Below are 12,571 nucleotides of genomic sequence, written 5' to 3'. Positions count from 1 at the left end.
CTAAAATCCATGTAGCAAATACACTTTGAGTTATAAAAATGCTTATAAGAATGGCATTTAGTATTTTTAAATGATATAAGTTATCCCTGCTCATATTATTTTTTGGTCAAATTATTAAATATCTCTGCTTTGAGCTGCATAATTTTACAATGGTAATGTAACAGATATCTAGCATATTATATTACATTTATATATGTTATAGTATGTATATTACATATTTACATTTATATGCAACACATATACATACATGCTTTTATATACACGTACACACATATATACATATATAGCATGTATAATGCATATAAAATACACACATACACTCACACACACACACACACACACACACACATACACATACACACCCCACAACAGGGAAGGAGGAGCATTCGCATTCCTTTTATTCTTCATTCCTGTCCTTCACATTGCTTTTGGATTTGAGTGAACATTTTTTTTAATGTGACATTTTATAAATTTGTCTTTTTTGCAGAAACCTGGGGCTGAACCTCCAGAAGAAGATGAAGGCACTAAGAGAGTTGATCCTCTACATCAGCTGATCCTTCTGTTTAGTCGGACAGCTTTAACAGAGAAATGGTATGGTTGGGAGGGTTCCTATGAGACATACGAGGAACAAATAAAGACACCCGCGTCTGAGTATTCTGTGCCATGTGTTCATGTTTTAGATTCATTTTGTTGTTGTTAGGAGAGAGAATTGTTCAAAGATAACAACCATCCTGGCATGTACCTAGGGACCGACACTCATTCAATTTTAGGCTTTAGCAACTACCTACTAGTTCTAGTTTTTCTTAACAGCTTTGTAATTAATGATGTAGTTGATTCTGATTCTTCTTGTGAAATGGTTTTTCTCTTTATCGCAAACAGCCTTTATAAATAAAACAAAAGAACCAAAGCAAATTCCAGTGCCACAAGTGTATGGAGACCAATGGTGACCCCAAATTTTCTGGGTAGATAGTGTCTCCATTGTGCAGTGGGTCTTAGGAAACCTCTAGAGGCTAAGTGAGCCATCACCTCAACTTGCAGGTATCTCTGAGATCTATTTCAAGGGCATTGCCCATTTTTCTTCTGCAGCCTTAGTCATATGAATTCACCAAAGCCACAAAGGGCAAACCTCTCTGAAGTTACATAAGAAATGCACTGGTAGGCCTGATCGTCAAAATGTGCTCAGCATCTGTCATTACGGAGGGCAATGCATAAATTGGCTGTGCAGATGGGACATAGCAGAGGCTAGAGGACCTTTATCTGCTGCCCTGCAATGGGAAAGAAAGCCTGTTTTGCCCCAGGCCTTTCCCATTCTCTGCAGAATTTGGGATGTAATTTAATTATAAACTCATATCCACATGAATCTCCTCAGAAGAGTTCATTTGACCTCTTTGCCTGCCATAATAATGTACATTTCTCCCTCTTAGCTAATGTGATCCATCCTTTCTCTCACTATTTCTCTCTCTCTTATTATTTCCTAACTAACAAAATCATCTCATTCCTAAGCATAGAGCAACTCTCTGTCTGGCATTGTCAGGTAATGAGGTATTTCTCATAAGTGAATTTTTCTCATGGCTGAAGTTTAAAACTGCTGAAATAACTTTGCAAATTTTAGGTATATTTTTGGTGGAAACTTTTCTTCACGTAGTCATGGTTTCCATGCTTCTCAAAAAGAAGATAATAAACATATTTTAACCTTTCTTAATTTTTAGGAATCATTATTATGGCCATCTTGTTTTTTAATTGTCACATCATAATTTGGGGAATCTTTCCATCAAATGTCAAATTTCACTTCTGTCAAAAGCCCCCACCTCATTTAAGTTTGCTTGTTTCAAGTTTTGTAGTCTGAAGAAAATTAAAATTATTACATTTGTATGTAAACCAAAAGACAGTTTATTTTGTGAAAATTGAAGGCCTTTCTGTAAGGTAAGATGGGACAGCTGTTTAGGATCCCTGGGATCTTTGCTTTCTGATTTCAGGATATTTCTGAATATCCTAATATTGTCTAAGTTTTGTGTTCATTTAATTTTAAAAAAGTATACTTGTTAGAAAAAGAACAAAGGTTATTTTATGCAGCAATGGTATGTTTGCATGTGCCTAGCCGTCTGCTTAAACACTGATGTTTTCTTCTTGTTTTCCCCAGCAAATTGGAGGAAGATTTTTTATATATGGCGTATGCAGATATTATGGCAAAGGTAAATAAGTATCCTTCCTGATTTTCATGTTTAATTTTAATAAAGGGAAGTAACTTTCATCTGACAAGGATAAGAATCTGTGTATTTCATTAATTTCAACTTTTTGTTTGTAGCATGAATCTCTGTTCTAAATTCCTTGGCAGGTCATCATTGTTTCCTACTTAAACATTTTATTTATGAGGAGCCATAACTTTTTCTAAGCACTCAGTCATTCAACAAATATTTGCTGGACGTCAATATATTGGAGATAACATGTGTTGAAGAAAGAAGGGCACACACTACAGCTTTGTGGAGTTTTTTGTCTGATGGGGAAGATAACGTTTAAGCAAATGGTTATAGAAAAACCCTGATGAATTTAGTGGTAGAGAAATGTATCTGTCCATTTTTACACTGCCAAAAAGAATTACCTGAGACTAGGTAATCTATAAAAGAAATAAGTTTAATTAACTCACAGTTCCACATGGCTGGGGAGGTCTCAGGAACTTATAATCATGGTGGAAGGCAAAGGGGAAGTAAGGTACATCTTACATGGCGGCAGGAGAGAGAGAGAATGAGCAGGGGGCTGTCAAACACTTTTAAACCATCAGATCTTGTGAGAACTCACTCACTATCATGAGAACAGCATGAGGGAAACCGTCCCCATGATCTGATCACCTCCTACCATGTCCCTCCCTTGACACTTGGGGATTACAATTCGAGATAAGATTTGGGTGGGGATACAGAGCCAAACCATATCAAGAAACTCTTAGGAGTACTGGGAACAGGTCCCATGGCATAGTAGTGAGGTCTGCTTAAGGAAGTCTTTTGCGTTGAACCATGAGTTGGCCATGCAAAAATAGTACAGCTTAGTATTTACCGAGTGTTTATGTCATTTACTCCTCTTGACAAGTGGATAAATTGAGGATAAAAGTGGAATCAAGGTTTTGCTAAGGCTTCTCACTTGGGTACCATGTACTGAGATGGCAGCACCAGAATAATTACAGGCCTGGAGTGAAGAGAGAAGAAGGCAAAGTAAATTGTGGATGTGTTAAAGATGCCTGTGAGACATCTAAGTGGAGATGTCAAACATGCAATTAGACATTCATGTCTGACATTCAGTATCTCAGGTAAGGCTTATAAATATAGACTTGGGATTTATCAGCATTAGAAGCCATAGGAGTAGATGATCTTACCCAGGAAGAGATGACAGCATGAGGAGAGTAGGAGGCCTAGGACCCAGCCTGTAAGGACACAGAACATTAAAAGATGATTAGAAGGAAAGGAGCTCATAAAAAGGTTGGAGAGAACCTTAAGTGTGAGCTAACATAGGAGCTAGAAGCTGTAGGACTGCGTGTGTGGTCACCAAAATCATGTTCTGCTGTGAGATTGAGCAAGATAAGGATTGAAAATCTCCAGATTTATTTCATGTATATCACATGAGCAGAGTAAGAACAGCTTCTGAGGATTGTAGAGAGGGGCCATGGAGTGGGGACATGCTGTAGTGTGAGAAAGTAAGTAGTGATTCAGATGTGAACAGAAATAGTATAGTTGTTTCTTCATTGCAAAGATTGAGAGGGAACAGAAAGATATAAGGTGATAAATATCTAGATGGAATTGTGAGGTTGATGGGGATTATTTTTGTTTGTTTGCCATTTGTTTGCTTGTTTTTAAAGAGAGAGCCATCTAAGCACACATATATTCTGGCAAGAAGGAGCCAACAGAATAGGAAAGGGTATCATTTGTGAAGTGAGGTCTGGAGTCCATGAGACCTGCTGGAGAAGACAGGTTACAGGATATAAGGGAAAAAGCCATGGCTTTCTCATTTCTTTTAAACTCTAACCTACAGCAAGAAATACACTTACCTGGTACAGTCATCTCTCAGTATTCATGGGGGATTTGTCCCAGGACCCCCCAGTGGGATATCAAAATCCAAGAATGCTCAAATCCCTGACCAATGGCATAGTATTTGCATGTAACCTACACACATCCTCCTGTATACTTAGATCATCTCTAGATTACTTATAATACCTAATACAATGTAAATGCCATGTAAATAGTTGTTCAACTCTATCATATTGTTATAGAATAATGACAAGAAAAATATCTGTACATGTTCAGTACAGACACAATCACCCATTTTACTTTCTCCAAATATTTTCTATCCACAGTTGGTTGACTCCATGGATTCAGAACCTATGGAGGGCCAACTGTATATTTATAGAAACATAAAACTGTATGTTTAAAGTAACGTAAAAATATATGCCGTGAAAGAAAAGTTTCACGAAATTTTACTCTTCCTATGAGCAATGTAGTGTGAACTTTTCCATTCTATTTAAACAAAGAGTTGTTTTTATTTTATCATGAATCACTAAATTGTTTTTTCATCTGATTGATGAGCTGAAGCACATAGTTTAATGAACACTGGGTTGAAAGATAAAAGGATAGGGCTGGGCACGGTGGTTCACGCCTGTAATCTCAGCACTTTGGGAGGCCGAGGAGGGTGGATCATTTGAGATCAGGAGTTTGAGAGCAGCCTGGCCAACATGGTGAAACCCCGTCTCTGCTAAAAATATAAAAATTAGCCAGGCCCGGTGGTGTACACCTGTAATCCCAGCTCCTCAGGAGGCTGAGGCAGGAGAATTGCTTGAACCTGGGAGGCGGAAAGTTGCAGTGAGCCGTGATCGCACCACTGCACTCCAGCCTGGGCGATGGAGTGAGAGTCCGTTTCAAAAAATTAAAAAAAAAAAAAAGATAAAAGGATAAAAGATACAAAGGGAAGAAGGGAAGGCTGCCAGGATAATGGGAGGTTGGAAATGTTTCCTTTAAGGTCATTTGCTCTCTCTCTCTGAAGACAAAAGGACAGTCGTCCACTGACACTGAAGTGTTTGGTGGAGTCTAGAGAGGAAGGCTGGAGGAGAGAGAGAAGCACTGAAAGAGACATCATGGCAACTGGCATGGCACGTGGGCTAGAAATTAAAATAGGACTCGCGGACTATGAAGGAAGCATGGTTTATTTTAGGCTGTTGTCTATGAATTTGTAGCAGTAATGCTCCCCCTGGCTGTGTTACGATAACTAGCAATTCTCAGAACCAAATGCAAATTCTGAGAAGCCAGGAAGTTAGATTCATTAAGGGTGAAGATTTCTCCCAGACTCTTGTTGAGAACAATAGATCAAAGCAGGTTTGTATGTTGCTAGGAGGTGGCTTGTAAGGAAATGAAGAAAGAGGGAGGTGAGAAAGAGATTGTAGAGCAGCCCCCGGCCTGGGTGTTCTCTGCAGCTGAAGAATCGAAGTGGGCTGAACAGGTAGAAGCTCCTGGTTTGAGAATAGGTAGAAGCTCTTGATTTGAGAATAGGTTGTTTCTGATTGTTAGAGTTCTTCCTTGTGAGTGAAACTGAATTTGCCTCCATATTGATTTTGTTGGATCCTAAAGCTAAATCTAGTTTCTTTTGATAGATGGTCAAATATTTGAGGAGGGCTACTTTGTTGATTCTTTATAAGATTTTCCCCTTCATGATTAAATAATCATATTCATTTTATTGTTTAATGTAACTCAGGGATGTCCAGCTTGCGCCACTCAATTTGTTACACTCTGCACATTCTCCAGTATATTCATATGTGCCACCCAGAAGTTAATCAAACACGGTATTCCAGTTATGACCTCACCTGTGTAGTGTGTATGGGGACTGTACCCTCACTTGCACTGCCTTAGGATCTTATACATTTGCCATCAATGACAAGAATGCATTAAATTTTTAGCCAGGTCACATCAGCTACCCTGTATTATACTGTTGATTTTTAATTTTTTAATTAAGTATATGTCATCATTTCTATAATTCAAGTCAGACCATTGCCCCAGGCTGAAATCTTTCTAACATTTGGTTCTGTCATCCACTGTTATCTTTTTCCATTTATATTAACCACAAACAAGTGTGATTGATTTCTCTGTTTATCTAAGTTGGTGGTGTGCAGCTGAAATTTTTATACCCTTTCCCAGACTGGTTAACCTATCTTATTTTCAATCCATCTAAACATACTTTTATAAAACTCATATTTCTCATCTCCTTTCATGAGATTCTTAAAGAAATCAAGATGTTACTGTGATTGCTTAAACTCGAATTCTAACTTTGGTAAAACTGCCAAAGATGGATGAGTATTCCTCAGTTATTTTCTTGATAACCCATTTTAGACTATTGTTGATTATTAATATCAAACTTCCTAGCAGGTAGTTTTTGGAAGCTGTCTTTCCTCATTTTAAAAATTAGCATCCCAGTTGTCTGGAACTTTCTCTTGGCCTTCATGGTTTCTCAGTTTACCAACAGTCATTCTGCATCCACGGATGTTACTTTTGCTTTGAGTCTTGATACTTGAGACTTGAACTCACTTTAAGAGACTGTTGTATGTGTCTTCCTCCACCACTGCAGGTCCCTTGGAAGGCATCATTTATATCTTACTTAGGTTTTTGTTTTTCAGTTTTAATTGTTTTTTAAACTTAGGAACACAGAGTTGGGTTAATGATAAGTCTGAATTCATGATACACACTCATTGTTAGTCCACTAGTGTCTACTTTTAAAAGTTACTTAGTCATTTCTAATAATGTAGTAACTACCCATAAACCCACTTCCGACAAGAAACAACCTAGAGAATTTACATGTTATCCTATGGGCTTCTCATTAACCTATACCCTGTCACCCCACACAAAGAAACCATCATTCTAAACCTTGTGCTCAACATGCCCTTGCTTTTCTTTTCATGTAGTTTTGATTTATTTATATATAGATAGATAAATTTTCATATATATATATAATTTAAGTTGTTACTGACTTTTAAAAGGGCAGTATGCTGTGTGTAATATTTTGGGCTCTACTTACTGGATTAATAGTGTTTTCTAAGATTCCTCCATACTTTTGTGTGCTGTTGGAGTTCATTTGTTTTGATTGTTGTGTTATATCCCTTTGGGTAGATATACCAGAGCTTATCCATTTACCTTTTTTGTTGATAGACTTTTGTATTACCTCTGTGTTTTTGCTAATGCGAACAGGGATTGAATGCCTATGCTTAACCATTTCGCCTATTTTACAAGAGCTACAGGGTGTACACATTTTCAAATAAAGGCACAAATGTCATACTGTTTTCCAAAGTTATTGCATCAATGGACATTCTTAACAATAATGGTTAAGAGAGATTCTGGGGATCCACACCCCCTCCAATATTTGATGTATGACTTACTGACTTTTGTCAACCAAATGGGTGTGAAATGGTATTTTGCTGGAGTCATGATTTTCATTTCTCTTGGCTAGGTACTTTTCTGTATTACAAAAATCACTTCTTTCTGAATCAAAAGAGCTGATGACGTGAGCTGGTTCTTCACGTCCTCTCTATTATGATGAGTACAGCATCTGCTCTAAATCATGTACTTACTGCTCCTTGTTGACCATACTTTGGTGATAATTTGAAAAATCATTTTACATCTTTGTATCTGTCAAGCCACACTTCATTCTAAACTCTATTCCCCTACTCCTATCATACATACATCCTCTTTAAAAAATCCTATGGAGAACTTCAGTACATCCCATCGGTTTGCTGTTGCCACCCCTTTTTGTCTGCATCATGCCTACCCTGCTTGATTCCTTAGAATGTCTCTTTACCAGCTGTCATCGCTCTTGGACTATTTGAAGCTGCTCCACCCTAACGGTGGTTTTACCAATTTGAATAAGGTAACAGTGTGAAGGAAGATATCTGCAGTGATATCATAAATTAAACACTCAACAATGTTGCTACCATTTTGAGTTTCCAACTAAGGGAACCCTCCTTTCCTCCTAGTTCTCCTCTTTCTCTTACTAACTTTTTTAAATATTTAAGATACACATTGTTATGCCTAGTGTTCCATTCTTTCTTGGTTAAAAGTATAAAATGCTGTGGTCACATTCTTAGGAGTTTCTCTCTTCTGTCTCACCCATGAGCTCTCTGTTAGTCAGATTTTAAATCCACAATGAAAGTTTCTGGGTTTTGATTCTTTAGTCTTCTGTGGAGTTATCAAATCAGAAAGGCAACTAAGGCATGCATGAAATATACTTCTCTGGCAGAATGAAGTTTTCAGCAGATACTGGCAAGCTGAAGAGCCCTCGTTACTGTGTTATGTATTCGTGCTGCCAGTTTTGAATTCTGTTGTGGATACCTGAATGGTCTGACATATCCTCCATTTTATTTATTTTCTTCGAAATTATTTATTCCACACCTGCCCCTTTATGTATTTAGCTTATTCACCTTTTCCTTCCTGGCAAAGGAAGGACTCTTCCTTGTCTAGAATTTAGCATTCTGATCCAGAAAGCCAAGTCCTGCTATAGGACTGTCTAATATAACTTCCCATTTGCTTAGCATTATCATCTATGTCACGTGGATGCCACTTGCCATTGAAGAACATATCTTTTGTTCCAGTAAATCCTTCCATTTCTCTACAGTATATTCAAAAGCTGCTAGAAATCTGATACCTTTTTTTGTGATCTTAGCATATTCTCAAGCTAATTAGTAGAAGTTTAAAGTAGTTTTTATAGGTTTGATGAATTTGTCAGATACAGTCTGTACACCAAGTAAATTCAGGTTTAATAGTTTTTAAAAATAACAGATTTTAACTTCATTAGGAGCAAATCTCATTAAATTTTCCTAGGAAGATTTTTTTAAAACAGTTAAAAATATTGTTTTCAAAATACTTTTTTATTAAAAATTTTTTTCAGCTAGTGCTTTAAATGGATTATCCCTTTGTACAAAAGCAAACATGGCTTATGAATTTTATAGCTTAAAAACATATCATTATAATCCCAAATAACAATTTTTCTGAATGTATTCTTTATCTCAAACCTTGTGTCTCTCCTATGTTTCTGAAGGTCATGAAATTTTTATAGAAGATTATGTCCTTGAGAAAACTTAAAATTTCATATCCTTGAGACATTTTATATTAGTATTCTAATTTGCATAGAGAGTAAGCATGCTTGTTATCTGATAAAATTCCTATACTTTTTACTCCTGTTTACTAATGCACACTACTAATTCTTGGGAATAATGGGAGACATTAGAATAGGTAGTCTTCAGGAACAGCTAAGCAAAATTCCTCTGTTTTTGACATTAGATGTTCAGTATGTGTTGACGGAGGACCGCAGATTTGCCTTCCAAATCTGTTTTGCCAAAGTTCTCATGAGTTCTTATTTTTTAAAATCCTGGCTAACTAATAACGTGGGAGACAGAGTAGCAGAAACTCAAAGGAGAACATTTCCTGCTTTCTGAGGGAATCATTAACATCTTTGCTTTTGTGATGAAACGTGCAGTTTAACATCTTACCCAGACAGTGAAACTGTCCTAGGCCTGCGTCCCCACCTTTATTTCCTCCTTTGCAAACTATGCTCATGTGCCTGTCATTATAAACAGAAAGGGTGGTGCTATCATGATAAACAGAAAGGGTAGTATATATTTGTTGAATGAATGAAAGAATATGACAAACCTTTTAGAATTTATCATGGAGTGAGTGGAAGGGTCACATTGTTGACCTTCCCTCCCATCTCCAGTTCATCTCCATGCCTAGAGTACTGTGTCTCACTGAATTAAAAATATTTTTATGATTTGTAGCTTATATGTCATTATCTGCCTTCATATACCCCATGGAAACACTGAATGCTTACCAAGCAGAAGAAATACCTGTAAGGGTTGGAACGATCTAACTTTGATGAGCTGTGGGGTTCTTCCTACTATAGCTATTGGTTAATGACCAATTTCTTTTGGTCACTATTATAGTACAGACCATAATAATAATAGCAGCTGAGATTTATTAAAAGCATATTTTTTTCAGACTCTTTTTTCTTTATTTTATTTTTTTGAGATGGAGTCTCATTCTGTCACCCAGGCTGGAATGCAATGGCACAATCTTGGCTCACTGCAGCCTCTGCCTCCCAGGTTCAAGCAATTCTCCTACCTCAGCCTCCCGAGTAGCTGGCATTACAGGTGCCTGCCACCATGCTCTGCTAATTTTTGTATTTTTAGTAGAGACAGGGTTTCACCATGTTGTTCAGGCTGGTCTCGAACTCCTGACCTCAGGTGATCCACCCGCCACAGCCTCCCAAAGTGCTGGGATTACAGGGGGTGAGCCACCTCGCCCGGCCTAATTTTAATTAATGGTCATTATATCTGCCTGTATTCGTGCATTGCAATGGCAACATAAAAAAAAGAGAAAATCCTTTTAAGGTTTGCAGTTTGGTTTGAATGAGGCAAATGTATGAATAAGTAGCGGGTATAGTATGATATGGACCTCGTAGTTATCTCTGTTACCTATAAAATATGTAATTTAATATTTTATTTTTGTAAAAGCACTATATATAATTTTCATGTCATGAATTCATTGATTATGTCATCTAAGCATTCTATCTTACACATGTTTAAACAAGGTTGATGACAAATTAATACAAATGATTTGCTCTTCTATGTCTGATGTTCTTTTGCACTTTCTAAAATCTCAACATATTCCTGTCTCCTTTTTTTTAAAATGCACAGAGTTGTCATGATGAGGAAGATGACGATGGTGAAGAGGAAGTGAAGAGTTTTGAAGTAAGATGGATCTTTCTGGATTTGCCTTTCTTTCTATCTTGAAACATTGTTTCATAGCTTATAACTGACATTTATGTTTCTTGCTTCATGGCTTATTGCAGCTTGTTGTGTCAAGGAACTGCATGTCAGAGCTGGATGGACAAACCTGAGTCCTAACATTTGCTGAAGTTAAGACCAAGGATCATAGAATAGTTAAATAATATAATGAAGCACATATGTTCAGAATGAGTGTTCCTGAGAACCCTCAGAGATGAGACGGCTTCAAATTGTTCTCATCTCAGTGATGTTGTGGTCTGGAATTTCCAACAGACGTGAGGAAAATACTTATTGAAGAACAACATGACGTCAAGTTTTTCATTAAACCCTTGGTTTGATATTTTTTCCTGAATAGAAGTCTTAAAGATTTGGCCTTAAAGACTTCTGCCCAATTAGATCACTCATTCCATGTACATATGCAGATAGTGGTACACAACGCAGTTTGCTTGCATGAGGTAGGAGTCCATATATCCCTAGGACTGTATTGTAGTTTACGACTATTTTCTCAAATGCTCTCAGCTTTTAAATGTCCTACATAATTTGAAATGCTGCTTAATGTTACTTAGCCCAAAGGAAAGTTAATAGTATTTTCCCTCTTTGCTTATACTATACTTTCGTTTTTTATGAGGAAAAGCTAGTTGTTGCTAACTGCCACTCTTTTTGTTTATTGGCTCTTTTTTTTGTTTTGTTTTGTTTTAGAATTTTCATAAAGAAATTAAGTGCAGGGAAATAGAAATTAGATTCTTTTTCTTTTTATTTTAATTTACATGTCTGGACTTTGAGTTAGAAGTCTGGAAATATATCAGTAGCCAGCAATGAGTCTTTAATTAAAGTGGACCCACAAAAACGTATTAGCCAATGAATAAGCTCAGAGCAGTGACCTTCCAGGATCCATTTGTTATGAGCATCTCTGCAGCATTGAAGTCAATGTGTCAAAAATATAAAAACAATCTAATTTAAGGAACCCATGACTATTGCTGGCTGAGAAAAATGTCATAAGATTAATTTCTGTATGATTTCTATAATCTTTTCTAATGTATATGTTTTCTATTCTCAAAGTCATCTTTATTGATAAGAAAGTGAGGTCAGTTAGAATGAGCTGTGAGCAGCAAATAATATTGTTTTTCTGAAGTGCACACCATTTATAGTCTATCCGTTGTCTTCAGAGCAACTGTTTATTGCTATTTTGCTTCTTGTCCTCATCCTTCCTTAAGGTCACAGGATCCCAACGCAGCAAGGTAAAACTATATATATGTGTGTATTTGTCTGGGTCTGAGTTTCAGTTTCTTGTGACATTTACCTTTGTTAGACCCAACATCTTGGATTCTTTTGTGAAAAGGAGGTCTTGAAAATCTTTCTACAAGTTTGTAGCTCCAGTGCATTTGGTCTCTTCAGGATCCCTTCCTTTGACACAAGTTTATTCTTCTTGCAATTTAAATGACTCATAATTTGAAATTTTATCCTCCAGCTAACTTTGAGCTGTATACTGTGCTGGGATAAAGGAGTCCAGCCCTTTAGATGACAAACTTTTTAAGCCAGGGACTTCTCATTTTCGGTGCAATGTTCTGACCTTATCCCTCTTGATGTTTTTCAACACCAGTTTTATTACTTGAAAACAGACATGATAAATGGTATTGCTGGTGAGATTGGAAAGAAGCCTGCTTTTCCATTGTGCTAGTAATCACTTCAGTTAGTAACTGGAGATTATATTCCATGATTTCAATATTGATTTCATCGTTGCATTAAAGGGAAGAACTAGATGACTATTTCTCT

The 12,571-nt window shown here is 36.8% G+C and overlaps 1 protein-coding gene across 1 annotated transcript in view; it reads left to right on the top strand.

The window, feature by feature from the left end:
* RYR2 (ryanodine receptor 2) overlaps positions 1-12,571 on the top strand; it is a 786,704-nt gene that overhangs the window by 685,733 nt on the left and 88,400 nt on the right. The window contains exons 75-78 of the mRNA XM_054561059.1: positions 488-591; positions 2,141-2,192; positions 10,709-10,762; positions 12,013-12,036. Of these exons, the coding sequence (XP_054417034.1) occupies positions 488-591; positions 2,141-2,192; positions 10,709-10,762; positions 12,013-12,036 (234 nt within the window). The remainder of the gene's footprint in view (positions 1-487; positions 592-2,140; positions 2,193-10,708; positions 10,763-12,012; positions 12,037-12,571) is intronic.

This window comes from Pongo abelii, chromosome 1 (genome assembly GCF_028885655.2).
Source record: "Pongo abelii isolate AG06213 chromosome 1, NHGRI_mPonAbe1-v2.0_pri, whole genome shotgun sequence".
Taxonomy (NCBI): domain Eukaryota; kingdom Metazoa; phylum Chordata; class Mammalia; order Primates; family Hominidae; genus Pongo; species Pongo abelii.
This window is presented reverse-complemented; position numbering and strand designations above follow the sequence as displayed.